The following is an 18,585-nucleotide window of genomic DNA, read 5'->3' as shown; positions in this document are numbered from 1 at the left end:
CTAATAAAAAAGGTGGGATCATCAGCAAATTGCCGTTTTCTATCATTTTCCATCCGGATGGTCCACACTAGATTAACAGTCCTGATCATCTAAAAATGTACTACCCAACATTGTAGGTGATCTGCACCATCCGTGCATCCCCCTTATGCGATCCCCACCGTACACCTGATAGGAGTGGACCTCGCTTTGGCTAATGCTTCACAACTAATGTGATGTGTTCCTTTTTAATGGAATTGTTATACAGTCATCGCACTGATTTGGGAGAGAATTTCATGATTAAATATGGACGATGATAAATTCGTACCCCCTGTAGGATAATTCGCGTCTCTCTAAAGGAGGTATCAGGTATGTGATAGACTTTGAAGCTCTTTGACGTCAATTCACATTAAAGTGGTGCGAATTATCCTACAGTGGGTGCTGATTTATCATCACCCTTAAAAATTAGCCTTTGCTGTTTTTAAAAAATTATCTCTCAAACATTTCGTTTATTTGTCATGTTCAGAAAACCTCTTTTTTTTTTTTGGGGAAATGATATCCCTCGCTCCCTCCCCCCCCCCCCCCCCCTCTCGACGGATAAAGTCCCAGCAACGTTTTCTGGTAACTTTCAAGGGTAAGGAAAAACGTTAAAGGCGGTGAATATATCCTCAAGTAGTGAACCATTCTGACGGTAAGCGGTTGGATACGTGGATTTCAGAATCTAGGTTTTTAGTTTGAAAACAGTGTAAAAGAGGGTGATCAAGCTGCTGGTATGCTGTCCTGGCAGCGTTTCTTGGATTTTAAGTGAGAAAATCAGGTTTCAGCAATCTCTCCCGCATCCTGCGATTTCTAAAACTTAGAAATATGGGACGACCGCCAGCTCTCTTGCTGTCGGAAAGAACTCTAAGAAGGGCTAGAAATCAGAAAACGACGGTTGCTCTCTTTCTTCTCTTGTCTCCCGACTACAATTTTGAGGAAAACCAGGATTCTAAAATATGCGTATCCAAACGTTAGAGGAGGGGGGGGGGGGGGATTTTTTTTTTAATGGAAACAACATATGGTTTTCCATCAAAATAACAGGGTAGGATTTCCTTTATGGGATTATTGCCTCAAGTGCATTAGATGCACCTTGGTTAAGATGGGAATTTTCAAAATATCACGAGTATAATTGGAAAAAATGGATTTTAAGAGCATTTTGGGGATTTTTCATGAGAGGAGGATAATTTTTGTATTTGAATTATTGTAAATTGATCATTTAAAATTAATCTCGGCAGCACTTTCAACCAGTGATCTCTTCAATTCCGCGTATCCTTTGATATAGAACATGCTAATGAAGACTAATTCTCAATCGTATATGAGATTATGACTAATCTGTACCTTCTGATCTTCTTGGATTGATATCAATTTTAGGTGATTATATTTTGAGTGCGTAATTGCATATAAGCATCAACGAATTTTGAGGGTTGGAGGGTTAAATGATTGAATTAATGGAAGAGGTGGGAACGAAAATGGGGCAAATTTGATAAAAAAAGAAGTAAGAAAATTGAGGTGGGCCCAATAAATAAAAGTTGACTAAGAAAAAGGATACACCTTGTAAACAACAGTTTTCATTCATTTTCCTCTCACTTGCTTGCTTTTCTAACATGTAATCATCAATACTTGACCCTTGGGCTTGACCAGATTACCATTGGCACATACTTGTCAGGTGTAAATTGGGTTCAGAACCGATCAAGAAACTTTAGGGCAAGTGTTGCTAGCAATCTTCTTACAACTTTAGGGCCCACCTGCATGAATCAAAACCAAACCATTTTAGGCCTCTGCCACTTGTACGGCCCAATTTGGGTCTCTGCTGACCTGAAATTATCATAGTGATCAAGCACCAACACCCTAAAGCTATAAATTGGAAAAAGGAAATTAAAGAGAAAGGTAGCAGGGGAAAGAAAAAAGAGAAATGACCACCATTCAACGATAAAGATATCATGTTGAGGGGGTAATTATGAGAGCCCAAATGAAAGTCATATTTAGGCCCACCCAACTTTGTTGGATAAGCAGTTTCTAGGTTTGGCTATATTGCTTGAATAAATTTATTGAGGGTTGCTTGCAAAATGGGATCCCTTGCTTAAAAAAAGCAACATGCGCTCCATTGTGACACGCGTGCAGACAAACCAAAGAGAGAAGGCGTATCCCCACAAATATTTAAAAGAAAAAAAAAGGTGACAATGGGCTACTCGATCAGCCATTTGCCCCCCTGCTTTATTTTCAGCATGGGAGCCTGTTTTGGGGGTGTTTTCCAAATATAACTTTAGGGTTTTTCACAAAACAGGTATTTTTTTTTGTTTAAACTGCAAAAAAACAGTCTTGTAGTTTCACAATTTACAAATAGAGTAACCACATTTGACAGAATTTTGCAAATCAGGTCGTGCCATCAATTTGTGACCAAAATACTCATGGTAGATTTTTAACTCATAAAAAAAACCAAAATGTCCTTATATCCGAAAAGATGAAAATTACCTTGTAAAATGACTAAAATACCCGTGATGTGCTCAATGATATGTTTTGATATGGTGGGCCCCACCAACTCAAAACAAACCCATGCATTTGGGTGGGGCCCACCATTAGCACTTCATGTTTTGATGAGGAGGTCATCAAAACATATCATTTGACTGTCACAGGTATTCTAGCCGATAGAAAAAGATCCCATGATCCAGAACCGATCTTAGCTCGGATCACAAATCCCAATTTCCGGTCCAATCGATTGATTGGTAAAACGACCTACGGGGAAGTTATGTTCGTTCGTGCTAGGCCCATCTCTCCCCCGCCCTTGATCCTCTTCCCCAGAGATTCTAGATGACGGAACCCTAGGAGAGTCGCGGACTCCAACTATCGTCTATGTATAATCCATACTAACCCCCAGCTAGTGTTTTGGTCACAAATTGATGGCATGACCTGATTTGCAAAATTCAGCCAAATTTGATGACTCTATTTTGCAAATTGTGAAAGTAGAATATTGTTTTTGCAATTTACGCAAAGTAGAAGATTTATTTTTCAAAAACCCCTTGTTTATTTAGAATAACAACTTGGGATAGGCTACCTCTGCTCATACATTTGCACTCGTTGGGACTCTTCTCATCATGATAAAAAAGGACAGATAGTGTGAACATGTCACCACCGACTCATGAGAGTCCTTTTAGGTTTCTTTTTGGTTTACACAATTGAGTCGGTTGTAGTTGGATAACTATTAGAGTAGTTTTGTTTTTATCCTTGATAACTAGTTGTATCTAGTGAGAGTCCTTTTATTATTCAAACTTATGAATATAAATACTGGTTCAACGTGAATAATAGTAGTGTTGCTTTCACGTTCTTGAAACAATGTGCTTCTTTAACGTTTTTTATTAATTCTCTCTCCCTTGGTAATTCCGATAGTATTTCTTCTTCAAAATTAACCAAGGAGGTTCACAAATAGCTCATCCAAGGATAAAATAAACCTAGTTGCTATCCAATAAAGAATAGCCTCAACGGTCTCGTATTAAAAAGAAGGAAAAAATCAAGCAATTAGTAGGCTAAGATAAACCGATGATAAATATTTTTCAAGCGACACATGGGCCCACCAGAGTAACAATTTGGATTTTAGACAAGCAACTGTTTTAACTCCTCAGTGGCTCCACTTGGATTGCCGGAATAATAAATCAAAATCGACATCCTAATTTGATTCTTATTATGATTTCTCTTTAAACATAATGAAAATAAAAGATAAAAGGAAATGATTTCAACGCTTCCATATTTAATAAAGACGGGCGAGGCATCTTGTCGTGTAGTATTTAAAGGGTTGTCAGTAGAATATTACTGTTCTCAATAAGCTCTTTTAAGCCCTTTAAATGCAACATCGATTACGGATTCTACTAACGAGGCATTGATGGTGGTATCATATTCTGATTCCGACATTTGGTTCAGAAGAATGTATGTAGTTAAAGGGGCAGAAAACTACAGCAGAATGGAATTAAAGGAGGAAAAAATATTGAAATGCCCCCCTCGCCCCCCCCCCCCCCAACCAAAAAGAAAAAAGAAAAAAAAGTGGTGTCCTGATTATGCCACAGTTAAATTCTTATAAAAATTCAGGACTATTTGTTTACCCAACGGTGAGGGACAGTGGTAGAGGGATAGATATTACAGGGACTGAGTTAGGAACTTAGGATAGGGCAAGAAAAGCCTGAAAAATCAGAAAACAAAAAACTCTACTGAAAAATTGAGCAGAACAGGCGTGTGCCACTAGCAGGTCTGAATAAAAATTAAGTAGCGAGGGCGACCCCACCCGCGCCATTTAATTTACACAACAGATCGACACGGACAGACGCGACTTTCAGCAAACCATTTAAGGTCATTTAAGTCATTGTAACGAGCGAAATCCGAGAGATTCCCGATTCTCTTTAAAACGCTTTAGAATTCTTCTCACTTAATTCGACTCGTTTCATTTCTTAGAAACACTGAGCAAACATATTCACGACTCGAGAGAAAGAAAGGGAAAAACCTAAAAATATCCATTTCATTTCGCCTCCAAAAAATACAGGTAAAACCTCGCGCCCCAATAAAGCTAACTCTCTCTCTCTCTCTCTGAAAACCCTAGTTTTTTTCGCCCAACTCTCTCTGAAAACCCTAGTTTATTGCCCTCTCTCTCTCTCTCTCTGTGAAAAAACCCCAGTATTTTGTTTTCACCACCTTTATGTGTCTTCTTTCTTTTTAACCCTAGATCGTAAATGTGGTTTCTAGGGTTTGGTTAGGGTTTCAATGGTGTGAGTTTTAACGGTCCTTGAATCTTGGAGGATATAGAGCAAGAGGAATGGCATCTGCGGAGAAAGAACTGGAGGAGAAGCTCTTCGAGGCTGGAAACAAACTGCTCAACCCTCCCTCTACATTCGAAGAACTTCTCTCTCTTCTCGATGTAAGCCTTTTTAATCCTTTGTTCATTCTCCGTGTTTGAATGCATTTGTCTGTTTATTTCAAGAAATCTATCTTCTTTTCTTTTATTTCCTTTATCCTTATTTGTCTCAATCCGAGCGAGAATGTAGAAGATGGGGGTTGCTGTAGGGTTTTTGATTCTGGTTCTTTTAGGGTTTTATGCTTGATTGAGACATTTGTTTCCATGTCGAATTGCATTTTTTCTCTCCCCTCTTCTTGTTTGTTTGTATTTCAGTTTTACTCTTTACGGCATTGGAAGTTTTAGAGGATGTTAGTTCCTTGATATGCAGAGATTAGGGAAATGCATGGCTTTATGAGATACTGTATAGAATGGGTGAAAAGAATTTGGGGAATTAGGGCAGGATCTCACTATGGTTTTAGTTTATGAGGTTTTGTCACGTGATTTGTGTTGGGTTTGCAAGTATCTCATTTTGTACCTGGGGGAGAATTTATATCTGATGTGTGAGATTGTGGCTTTATTCAAATCCATCTGTTTGTCTCTGATGAACCTATGTGAGATGGTGTTCTGGAGGGTAGACATTTGAGTATGACCCATTTGGTCGCGTCTTTTGTGACTTGTAGACAAGGTTTCAAATTTCGGTTTCGTTACCGGTTTCAGGCCCCACAAAAATCGAAATTTCACTCGAAATCCGGCAACTTAATAAAAACTATATTTTATTTGTTAATGAAATCCCTGAAATTTCGGTTGAAATTCTAGGAATTTCGGTCGAAATCTCGGTAATTTCGGTCTAAATTTCGGGATAATTACAAAATAATTAAAAAATCTAAAAATATGGTCGAAATCCCTAAAAGTTCGCACGAAATTTCGGAAATAACGAAATTTCGACTGAAATTCCGAAATTTTGTACGAAATAATTACCTATTTCGGGTAAGTGCCATTTCGGTCGAAATTTAACACCATGCTTGTAGACTACTCAGCTTTTTTTTTTTTTTGGACTTATTTTAGAAAGTTTGCCAAGTTTACCTAGTGGGTTAGAGTCTACATCTGGATGTTGGATTCAAATCCATTTACAAGAAGTTCAAGTGATGATACTATGGTAATTCATCATTCCAAAAGGTTACTCTAAATCTAACTGTAAAACTAAAGAAACCAATCATAAAGTTCTTCTTTAGCTGTAGCAGAGCTCCTGTGAAGCACCTGTTGCTGCTTTATGCTAAGAAGGATGGAGAGAGAGCCTCGAAAGAGTATATTTATAATCACATCCTAAGTACGAAGCCAAAGGTTTCCCCCACTTTTTATTATTATAGCACCTGTGACATTAACTTTCAACTTGCTGTCCAAACTCCAAATATTATATCCATTAAGTTTATTGATACCAAAGGCTTGGACTTCTTAATCTCAACACAATTTGTGTGCATCAATTCATGCGATTATTGTTATGTAATGATGTACTTTGAAAACTATTGAGCAAAGTACGGCCGCTAAACTTGGACATGATTTTAAATCTAGTTCAACAACTGGCAGGAGGTGTCTTTAGTAAATTTCCAATTCCTTTTTTTATGAATGGTGTTCATTCTTATTTCTTGAACTTCCTTTAATTTCTCCCACAGACAAAGATAATCAAACTATTCATCATTTCTTCTTAGTGTGACTTACAATCTGCAATACCTGACATTTGAACAAGACATGGTAAGTTCATGGATGACTGCTCCTTGGATTTTTTAACTCTATGTAACAGATTGGAACACGTTCTCATTTATTCTGTATCATAACTGACATTGATTGGGATGTTATGGGAGTTCGTTGTAAATTCTTCCATATGTATTCGGTGTTTCTACAAATTGATCTGCAAGCAGCGTTTGTTTTTCTATTCATATCTGACCTGGTTTTTTGTAAACAATTATTGATTATCTCTAGTTAGCTTCTTTGTTGAAAAAAGGACAGCCCCTTACTAAATTGCGTTTTTTTGATCAGATTCTGCTCATCTGTTCTTACAAACCTCTCCCTTAGTTTATAGAATGTTCTTGAACTAAAGAACGAATGATGTGGAAACAGTGGTATAGACTCAGCTCATTCATTGGCTCTGTCTCAGTTTAGAAATTCTTTCTTTCGAACTGTCCCGATTAGCTAGTTCAGGCTGCTTCTTCTTGGCACAATCACAAGCAGAATATGTATAACATAACTCCTCCATGGAGGAGAGCTGGTGCCATGCCTAAACAAAAAGTGAAAAAAAAGAACCTTAAGTGCCATGGAGGAGGAGGGTGTCGGGGGACCTGGCTTGGATCTTCCCGAGAATAGGGGAAACTCGCGAAGGCAAAAAGATGGGGGATCTGGCCAAGGCCAAAGCAGGAGGGGACCGTCTACAGCCTCGCTGGCGTTGTCGCGTTGTGCTCCTTTAGTCGCTTCACTAGAGACTTTGCCCTTCCGTCCGCTCTTCTTGAGCCTGCCATTAGTGACCCAGTCGCTCTCCTATTCCTTTCTCATTGACCGGGTTGGTTTCGTTGTTCTTTCATTCAAGAAAAAAGAACCCCCCTCGGTTAAGGGAGAGACCGAACAGAACCAGCTCACTAACAAAATTTTAGATCAGGAAATGTCACACCCGAACTGGATGATGATTGCCCGTGTTGCAATCGACCGCCTGGCCTGCTTTCCAACCGGTTTATCTGTAGTAAAGTAAAAGACTGCTCCTGCTGTGAAGTTTACCGCTCCGCTAACGCTATGTGATCCGATCAAGGCAATTCGAATGGTATTTTTTCCACTTGGCAATCCCCTCGTTACCATTACCAGATTTATTGCTTGTGCAGCAAACTTGCTTGCTCCCCTTACTAATTTCCTTGGAACACAATCAAAAGTACCATCGAAGAGGATTAAGCAAAAGAGTCAACCAGGGGCCTCAAACCATGCGTTCCATAATCTCGTCATCATCATCAGGCGAATGATGTGGAAAAAGTGGTATACATTGAATTTTGGTTAAGGAGGCTTCACAATTTTTCCCTATCAACCTGGGAATAATCATAATAGTGTTCAGATCCAAGGTGAATACCCAAACTGATGAGCTTAATTTATTAATGTTTTTTGAGTTCAATTTGGCAGATGCTATTTCATCTGCCTTAGAATGTTTGTTAGACATTGGAGACTTGCTTATTATATCTTTGAAGTGGTAGATTTATGCGGACAGATTGCCCCACAAATAAACGTATTCCTGAGCTTAATGCGCGAAAATAATGAGGGATTAGCTCAAGGAGTGCTAAAGAGGGTGCTAGCGGCAGTGGGACTCCTGCAGTTAATGAGAAGCTTAAAATGAAGTTCATTTTTTTGAAATCCCACTATAGTAATGCCAATAAAAAAATAGAAATGAGAGACCCAACATAATGAGATTCAAGCATGTGCCGAGGTCTACAAATGAGATGGCAGATGAATTGGCTAGGGTGGGATGGAAAGGAGCAATATAGTCAGCATTGATTCATTCTCCTTATTTGGTCTCTCTTTGCTGTATTTCTACTTTCTTCTTTTCGTTGGGACACCTCATCCGTAGCAATATCTTGGCTCTTTCTTGTTTTCCTTTCATTTCTTTTGAAATTAAGTCTTCATTACCGCCCAAAAAAAATGCTGTTCCTGTTTTTTCTTTCATTGCTAGGTTCATATTTTAATTCTTTTTTGTTTGCTGTATTTCTACTTTCTTCTTTTCGTTGGGACACCTCATACATAGCAATATCTTGGCTCTTTCTTGTTTTCCTTTCATTTGTTTTGAAATTAAATCTTCATTACCGCTCAAAAAAAATGCTGTTCCTGTTTTTTCTTTCGTTGCTAGGTTCGTATTTTAATTCTTTTTTGTCTGATAAATGATTTATGATGATTGCAAATATATATTTCCATAATATCGATGAACCATGATCCGGATGAAAGTTTGTTTAGATCATTTGCCTGCATTTACTGGTTCTGCTTTGTTTTTATTTTACATTATGACAGTGTTATTGTCTTATTCTCTATAGGACCACACCCAACACTTGTGTTTTCGGCTTGCTAAAAGTATATTCAGTTGCATTCTAAGGTTGAGACTGTATTGAAACTACAGTTCTTTCTTAGTTTTCTGCCATTTTGGCATTATATATGAATCCAACTTCTGAGTATTCTTAAACTCCTTTGTAAATGAGAATGTGTAATAGTTTTTTTTTCTGTATACCTTTACTTTGAGGCTTTTCCATTTGTTCGCTGATACCCTGATACGGTGATACCTTCATGGGCAGGCCCAGGATACTGTTTCTAACATGATATGGTGCCAGTCCTAGTAGTGGACACCACATGGATATTTCAGGTTGCTGCATTAGTATCACTCATCAAATAGTAGACACACTCATTGCAATAATTATCATGCTTATTATTTGTTACTGTTGTTGTATATGCACTTTAATTTTTTGATTATTTAGTTGTAGATATGCTGTAATTAATATATTATAAATTCCAGTACCCGGGGCATTATCCATATGCACATATGTGTGGGCTTCATCATATTGTGACATTGCATTCATGGCATGAATGCTTAATCCCTAAAGCTAAGCCATTTTAAGGCATTTAATTAATTATTATGCATTTATTTGTTTTCTGTCATTTAGGAACTGCATTTGCTTCTTCTCGATTCACTGGTTAATTTATCCTTTTGGTTTCTAGCAAGTTGAGGGCTGTTTGTTGTGTGTGGAACAATCACCACCCAAGTTAACACTAAATGCCCTCCAACCGTCAATGAATGCATTGGTAGCCAAAGAACTTTTGAAACATTCAGATGTGGATGTAAAAGTTGCTGTGGCATCATGCATCAGTGAGATCACAAGAATAACGGCACCAGATGCTCCATACGATGATGAATCAATGAAGGTACTAAAGTTGTGGTTATCATGTTTTCACCACTATATTTTCCCTTCTGTTTGTCAGCCGTAAGTTCTGTATTTTTCATGCATATCCAAATACTTTTCTCAGTACGTGTCCATTTTATTTTTTTTCAGGAAATTTTCAGGTTGATTGTTATGGCCTTTGAAGATTTGTCTGATATGTCCAGTCGCTCATATTCTAAGAGGGTTTCAATTCTTGAAACCCTGGCAAATGTTAGGTCATGTGTTGTGATGCTGGACCTCGAATGTGATGCTTTGATTCTTGAGATGTTCCACCATTTTCTAAGAGCCATAAGGTAACAAAAGTTAACAATGGTACTTTTGTTAGTTCTGCCATCGTAATGGTTGTTTCTATTTAGGAAGAGCTCCTGATATGGAATTATTATATACATTGCAGGCTGTTTTAGCCTGTTCCTCTTCTTGGAGGTCATGATTTTTCTGCAGCTTTAGCTTTTAACAGAAATCATTCTTGAACTAGATTGACTATTCTGTATTCTGCACCTTTGGCAGCTGGTTCTTTGGTGCATCGATTGTACTAATTGTTGTAGTCGTAAGTTTACGTACTCTAGATTTTTCTCTTGTTTGGTTCCTTCTCAAGATTGTTGGCTGTTAGCGATTAAGTAATACATGCTAACCAGTCGTGTGTATGCATGTATAAAACTATGCTTATGTAACAACTTAAGCAACATCATTTTAATGGGTGCTTTTCTTCCAATTATTTATCTGGAAAGAATTTTGCCCGTACTGAAATCTGTTCATTGGGGACTGTTTTCCTTCTTGAAGCGCTTTGCCTCAGAATATTGTCCTCTACCATAGGAATTATGTTGACAGGGGTTTTAGGCCAGGTGTAGTCTGTAACCGGTCTAAAACATGGGTGGTGAATTTTAGACAAAGGTAATAGGTTATCGAATAGGGTTTGACTGTAGAAAGGATTGGTATTGAGGGTTTAAATGATAAAGAGTTTGCAGTTGTAGACTATGATTTAGTTGACACTTTGATTTTCAACTGACATGCGTGTTGGCACGCATTGACACTCGTTTCAACACTTGTAGGCGAACTACTAAAATTGTCAGACTTAATGCGGGCGTGTCGAGACGTTATTGTAGTGTGTGAAATGAAATTCTATTTGTTATCAAATATTTTGTTTACCTCCTCTTTTATCATTAACTCTTCTTTAGCTAATATTTGCTGTTAACCCCCCTTCCCCAAACCTAAGCACTAAACAAACACTCTTCCAATTGGTCTGTTTCTCGATGCATTTTGGAGACTAAAGATAACTAGATTAGATTAATGAATGCACTGCTATATGATTATCTAATATTTTTTCGAGGCTTACTAGTGTTTAATAGTAAGAATTATTAGTTTGTAAAATGAATACTATATTTATTTTGTTGCAAATTATGATTATTAATCTGTAATTTTATGTCAGTACTCGTGCAGGCGTGTCCCTGTTTTTGGATTTTTAGGGGTTGTCGTGTCGGACGCCTCCTATTTGTGTCGACACTAGACACATGAAATTATGTCCACTTATCATAAGTTGTAGACTGTTATGGTATGGGAGGTGAGGAAGCTTCAAATATGTGGGGTTTGAGTGATTAAAACTAAATATGGCTCCTCGCTGAGACGCTGAGAGGCTGATGACATATTCAGATAGTCGGGTGAGAGTCTGGAGGGACATTACGAGCCTCGTGCACAAGTTCAAGGAAGGAATTAGACTCAGAGTATACAAGGGGGATTGGATAAGGTTCTAGATAGATAATTGGTGGTGATCAGCTGCCCTTGAAGGCACTTTCTCTGGGCTTGTTTGTTGTGGCAGTGAATAAGGAAGGCTCTCGTGCGAGATTGTTTTGAGAGAAGGGGGGACAAAGTCCCATTTCAAAAAAAAAAAGAAAAAAGGAGAGGGGACAAATTTTCGCTGTATTTGAATTTCTGAAGGGCATTCTTTGACAGAGAGCTTCCTTCAGTGGCCAGTTTCATGGAGATGTTAGAAGGGTGTTACATCGAGCAGTCAGGTGAAGATCAAAGGGTTTGGATCTGGAATTCTTCAGGGGAGTTCATTACCAAAGCGTTGTATCAACAATCGATGTCTTTCCCTGCACCCTCTATAGTAGCCAGAGTGTGGAATACTGTGGAATAGCCAGGCTCCTCGTAGGGTATGCGCTTTCGGCTAGACAACTCCTTAATAGGATTCAGACAGTGGATCTACTGTGGGAGTTGTTATATGTTGATCATTAACCACTGTGCTCTTTGTGTTGATCCTGGGGAATCGATTGATCATATGTTCATTCATTGCAAATTGCCGAGGGAGGTATGGAGTAAATTGTTGGGAAGGTTTGGAGTATCCTGGGTATTCCCATAGAAGCTCATTGATCTCTTAGAGGGTTGTCCGCTAGTACCCATGAGAAAGAAAGGAAAGATCCTTTGGTATGTATCTCTGCTAGCAATAATCTGGGTTCTATGGAAAGAGAGAAATGATAGAGTATTTAAAGGCTTCGCCATGAGCTCCTCTTTCATATTCTTGAAATTGATCGCCTTAACCATATAATGGGTGAAAACCATTCCATGTTTCAAGTTTGAGTCTGCTTTTGACCTATGGAATGGTCGGGGAGAGCTTTGTTTCAGCTCAGAGCTTAGGGATTCAATTACCCAGGAATGGAAGGCTCCAACCCCTGACCCATTGAAGCACAACTTTGATGGGGGAAATCCGGGTCCAGCTGGAATTCTCAATATGCTCAGTGATGAGGCGGGGCTGGTAAGATGGGGTGTCTAGAGTCCCATACGGGTCTTCGATTCTAGTGAGGCGGAGGTGCGAGTAGTTCATCAGTGTATCAAACTTCTAGATCGAGATTCGAGACTCCCTAACCCAATTGGTTGTGGAAGGGGAGGCATTGAATGTAATCTGATGGCTCAGGGGATCTCGTTCCTACCCATGGAGATTCACCCCGTTCTTTGACGAGATTCAAGACCAAGTGGGGGATTCAATCATAGCCTTTCAGCACGTCAGCAGGTCTGCCAATGGTGAAGCCGACCTGCTAGCAAGGGATGGGGTTTTCAAGGAGGGGTTAGAGCTGTTTGACTTCCTTCCTCCTTGATATTTTATTGCTCTTTAGTTCCCTTCTCTTCCTTCGGATGGGGCCTAGTTTTTTCTGATATTGTATTGTTTTTTTTTTTTTTTAATGTTTCTTATTTGTACTGTTGTATCGTTCGTACCTGTATTGTGACAATCTCGGTCTCGGGATTTTCCCGTTTGTTTTTAATATATTTCTTGCTGCCATTAAAAAAAGGGTATGAGGGGTTTGATTACAGGCAATTGGAATTGTGTTGACAGGGTTTTTAGGACAGTTGTAGTTTGTATTGGGTGTGTAATTGAGCTGAAACAAGGGATTTAATAATAGGTTATCAAATGCGGTTTGGGTGTAGCCGTCTAAAAAGGTGGTGAGGGCTTAGATAATAAATAGTTCAAAGTTGTAGACTCTACAAGCAATTGGAATTGGGTTTACGGGGGGTTTTAGGACAGGGATAAGGTAGGGGATGGGTATGGGGGGAAGTAGAGTACTGGTTGTGATTCTTAAAACTCGAGCTGTCCTAGAAGGTGGGCTGTTAGCATCTATGATTTGGCCGACACTTTGAATTTATTGCTGACACACGTGTCGTGCAGTGTCCGACACGACACCCGTGTCCACACGTGTTGACACTCCTTTAGACACTTTTAAATGTATTGCTAGAAGTGCCAATAACTTTACATGTATGCATGTGTATTAGTGCTACTATTTCTATATTTTTAGGGGTTGCCATGTCAGATACCCTGTATCCGTGTCAAAACTCAGCGCACGAATGTGTGTCCACAAATCATGATTATATGCACTTTCTATATTAGCCGTGTCCCCGTTTCTAAATTTTTGGAACTTGCCTTGTCCGACACTCTGTGTCCGTGTCGACATGCGACACCCGTGTCCGTGTCCACAAATCAGAGGTTAGCATAGGTTTGGCAGCATGTTTGTAAGCAAGGTCTGGGTTAATTTAGGAAGGTTCTTGGGTAAATTTCTGGGTATCTATACAATCAGATTAGAGGTTCTTGATTGTTGCTTGATCTTGTAATGGTCTAAACTGATAGGAAAGGAATCTGGGTTAATGGCTGAATTGAAAGGCAATAGCCCTTGTTAGATCAGTTAAAAAAATGGCCCTTTAGAGGTCATTTCTTGGATCTTTTAACATCGCAAGGCAGATCTTGGTTTTAAATATGTCCAGAGGTTTATGGTGGGGGTTTTAGGTTGACGCAGGGCTACGAGCTAAATGGAAATGTGTTCGGTAATTGGTATGAGTGAGGACTGGTTGTAGGTGAAGGAAAAACATAGGTTTAAGGCCTTAAAGGGTTGCCAATGGATTGGTTGTTTAAAGATGATGGAAATGATTGTTAATGGAGGTTGATGGTGCAAGTCAGAAATAGAAAAAAAGAGGAGAGAGATGCGTGGAGAAGGTGAGAAGAGGAGAGAAAAAAAGAAGAATACCGTAACATCACACAAGAGATCTTCTAGGCAAGACATCCGAGTATATAAGTCGTCACACCTTATTGGAAGATGGCATTCCACCAGCTCAAGTTTGGTTTTCAATCTCATCCATCTCTGCTGCAAAAAGGGCTAAAGACCATACATTATCTAGGCTTGAAATATTGGCGGTTACTATGATCAGGGCAATGTGATAAGAGTGTCAAAGGCAAGGTTTTAAATCTCGGTTTCAGTGTCGGCTTCGGTCACCGCAGAAATGGAAACATTTCGACAGTTGGAAATTTCAGTGGAATATGTTGACATCATGGAAATGTATGGAAACATATAAAAATGATAGATTTTTAATATGAAGCTTTATGAAGTGCTAGAATAAGCGCAAATCCATACTTAGAAACCATTATATAAGAGCAAATACATACTTAAAAATCATCATATAAGCAGACGGCCATCCATAATTGTTTAACAACATCAGACATCTTGCCATAAAAAAATAAAACCATCGTCGAACATCTAGTGGCATGCCCTATCCACGCATGTCTGATAATATAGTACATGCAACATTTCACATGTAATTCGTATAAATTTTTATACATAATGCATGTACCACATTGCACAAGCAATTCATATAAACATAATTATGTAACACATACTTATATAGTATGCTACAAATGCGCTTAGGGTTTTGGTTTCAGTATTCGTTTCAGTTTCGGTGGGAATAGAAACGGAAATATTTCAGTCGTTTTGTGTTCATCAATAAACTACTCCTAAAGCATAAAAATGCAAGTAAGGCCTTTCAAGTGAGTTTGGGTTTATGGTTAAGGTAGTGGGCCATGAGAAATAGGCCCGTAAAGTTGTCCATTGGTTGATGTGGACACCCCCCACATCCAGGACCATAAATATGTAAATAAAAAAAATAAAATAAAATCCTAATAAAATGTAAATTATCATGTTGATCGAAAACCGAGACCTAAAGCTAATTTATATTAGAAAATGACATGTTTCTTAGAGGCTTTCCCAACTTTCTAAATTTAAACTTCTAATTCTATCATTTCAAATAAAAAAAATTCTAATTCTATCATTACATGGACCATTTAATAATCCTATTGCAATCAACCTATTCCTAACTCAAATATTACTCCTATGAGAACATGGAAAGTTCCTTGTGATCATCCTTTGTTACGTAAGCTACATTGCCTTATGGGATATACTATACCAGGACTCTGAAATTGGAACCCAGTGAATCCAAAATCGTGGGTGTGTTACATAATTATATTTATATGAATTGCATGTGAAATGTGCTGTATGAATTATTTTTTAATATTTATGTAAATTACATGTGAAATGTATTATGTGTTTGATTATCATACATGTGTGACAATGCATGTTACTAGGTTATTATTGTTATTATTATTTTTGAATGGTTGCATGTTACTAGGTTATGATATTGTTAAACCAGTACGAGTGGCATTTATGCTAATGTGATGATTTTTAAGTATGTATTTTTGCTTATTCTAGCACTTCATTCTAACTTAGAAGTTTAAAAGTGTGTTAGAAACTCTTTGGGTGTTGGGTCTTGCAAAGGTTTTGATGCATTACAAAATTTTAGAATTCGAAAGGAGTGCAGCATTAATATTATTGGCTGCTATTCCCCAAAAAAAAAAGTGGAACAAAACTCAAGGGTGTTTTGTCTTTCCGTGGTTTTGATTTTTTGATGCATTGCAAAATCTTAATTTTATTCAAGTTATCTTTTCTTTGGTTCTGGTTTTCACAGAAAAAGAAACCCAATACTCACTCTGGTTCCCTCCGTCATGTTGGTCCCCTTTTAAGTACCCTATGGTTTTAGCTAGGGTTTGAATTACCTCATTGTTTGTGGTTGTGAAATTCTATCTTTCTGGTATCCGAACCGGTTAATTCCCGTACTGGTTTGCATAGTTTTTTCAGTAAATTCTGAACCTGAGCTTATCTTTTGTCAGCAGAATCAGTACATGTCGACATAGATACTTGAATAAATACTATTTAGAGTTTATTGCACCTGTCTGCTATGTTTAAGATCCACACATTATGACTGTTTTCTTTTATGGATCATGGTCTGCAAGGTGCTGTCTCCTGTTTTATCTGTTTGGCATGACTGTAATTTCCTTGAGCGCAGTGGCAACTTTTTCTTTTGGAGACGGAAAATGTGGTTCTAGCCAATCGTTTAGTATAATAGTTTGTTCTACTGCATGCAAGACACAGTTTTCTTTGATTAAAGTGCTACTCATCTTCCTTGACCCGCGCTACTAATTTGGCTTGTAGTTTTAGTTTTACTGTTTTGTGCATTTAAATGATTTGGTTTCCGAAACTCTAACCAGATTTTATTTTGCTATTTAGTTGCCATAAAATCCTTGCCTCATGACTAGATTCTTCACTTATTTTGCTGGTTACTTGCTTTTTTGTGTGTTTTTGTTTAATGCATGGTTTTAATCTTTGGCAATGTATACTCATGATTCGACAAAATACTGTGTTTAACTTCCAGGGAAAGTCATCCAGGCAATGTTGTTTCCTCCATGGAGACAATTATGACCCTGGTATTGGAGGAGAGTGAAGAAATTTCGTCGGAGCTTCTCTCTTGCCTCTTAGGTAGTGTGAAGAAGGAAAATCAGGTAATTTTAGCTCTTGCTTGAAACCCTTTCACTTTGTTGAGTTTGCATCTTCTATGTGCAGCAGTCCTGATCGGAATTGGTCTTTGTTTCAGGTTCTTTTGCCCGTTGCACGCAGATTGGGAGAGAAGGTAATTAAAAATTGTGCTGAGAAGCTCAAACCTTACCTGATGCAAGAAGTGCAATCTATGGGCAATTCTTTGGACGATTACAGTGAAATTGTTGCCTTTGTATGCCAAGAGACTTCTGATGCCCTGGAGCATAGCGATTTAAATGCTTCAAGGCAACATTTGGTGCGTTAATCATTATTATTATTCTCTATGTCTACATTTAATTTTATTGTTATACTTAAAGGCTGTTTGTTAATTATTTCTTCCATATTTTGTTTTGTTTATGCAACTGTGTTTTTTCGGCGTTCCGCAACTCTTTAATAACATGAACATGTTAGGGACATTAGTTTTATAATTTATTCATCTACTTCGTTGGCATTATTAGCTAACATTTTAACTTTACTACCCAAGTTTAATTTTCTTGACAATAGCAACTTTTTTTCTTTCTCCTTTTCTTTTAACAGAAAGCTTTTATTCCAAATCCAAATGAAAAATTAAGCTACCAGAGACGAGCTGTCTAGTTCACTGCTCATAAAAGGACATTCCTAGAATCTTCTTCCACCACTAGATTTCCATTTTAAGGCACCTTGAAAACTCGGAGACTGGTGAGTTACACTATTGTCTATACTTTGTCTTGACAGATATTACCTATCAGCCTTAAATATGATTTATTAACTTAACACATTGTATTTTTAGATTTATCTCCACTCTTATTGGCACGAGGTTACGTCGCGAAATTTCGTCGAAGTTTAATTTGATAGAATCGATATACGGGTGAATGCCATCTAGACCGTGGGTACCGGGACCCAGTTTTGATGTTGATTCTTGCTAACAAAGACGGACTCACGGGCCTTCTTTTTTTTTGCTAGAGATGTAGTTATCTAAACAAGTGTGTTGGCCAGCTATATGCTTCTCCTCTGCAAATAGACAGATACATCCAAAAACACAAAAAGCCCATCATGAGACAATCTAGCCACTAAAACCCTTATGCAAATAGACTGTCATGCCCCGAACCCGGTAACATGAGCTGGTGATGTGGTAACACGAGCTGGTGATGTGGCAACGACCATGGTCTCAGCTCCGTTAGTATGCATGGATATCAGAACAAATTATGATAACAGGAATGAAAATCTCATAAAATCCATTCCGCTATAATCTAAGGTCAGAGTTCTATACAGATCCAAAATTCTCAAACCATATCTCATAAAGTAAAATAAAGTACGAGCTATCAAACAAGGGAAGCAAAGGCGTACTTTGACGGAAGAGGAGTTTCTTCTCACTTTCTTTCCAAGATTTCTAAGTCTTAGGGCTTCTTACCTTAGGGATTTTTTTTAAAGTGGGTGGAGGGGTCTTTTGCGGATTTACTAACAATAGTAAGTCCGTGCATGCTAAAAATAGTAAGTTCCCGCTTACAAATAATAGCAAGTCCGTGTTTTTATTAAGTAATATGTGGGTTAAGGCTTAGGTGATGGTAGGCCTTGGAAAAAAGTGAGGAAGGTGGGCCATGGGGAAGATGGGTATGGTGGACCATAGGTGATGTGGACATTCCACACA

The 18,585-nt window shown here is 38.2% G+C and overlaps 1 protein-coding gene across 4 annotated transcripts in view; it reads left to right on the top strand.

Moving 5' to 3' along the window:
• The first annotated feature begins 4,383 nt into the window (after positions 1–4,383).
• Positions 4,384–18,585, top strand: part of LOC143879538 (sister chromatid cohesion protein PDS5 homolog D-like) — a 40,548-nt gene continuing 26,346 nt past the window's right edge. For 2 of the 4 annotated variants that reach the window (XM_077381972.1, XM_077381968.1), the window contains exons 1-6: positions 4,384–4,540; positions 4,741–4,912; positions 9,560–9,763; positions 9,892–10,073; positions 16,798–16,924; positions 17,017–17,214. In XM_077381972.1, coding sequence (XP_077238087.1) covers positions 4,811–4,912; positions 9,560–9,763; positions 9,892–10,073; positions 16,798–16,924; positions 17,017–17,214 — 813 coding nt within the window. In that variant the 5' untranslated portion in view covers positions 4,384–4,540; positions 4,741–4,810. Of the gene's footprint in view, positions 4,541–4,740; positions 4,913–9,138; positions 9,207–9,559; positions 9,764–9,891; positions 10,074–16,797; positions 16,925–17,016; positions 17,215–18,585 lie in introns of those variants that run through there. The other 2 variants (XM_077381969.1, XM_077381970.1) reach the window with 2 other exon arrangements.

The sequence above is a fragment of the Tasmannia lanceolata genome, unplaced genomic scaffold (genome assembly GCF_043159265.1).
Source record: "Tasmannia lanceolata isolate RefF3 unplaced genomic scaffold, GAP_Taslan_0.1 ptg000006l, whole genome shotgun sequence".
Taxonomy (NCBI): domain Eukaryota; kingdom Viridiplantae; phylum Streptophyta; class Magnoliopsida; order Canellales; family Winteraceae; genus Tasmannia; species Tasmannia lanceolata.
The sequence above is the reverse complement of the archived record's forward strand: the minus strand, read 5'-3'. Positions and strand labels throughout refer to the sequence as shown.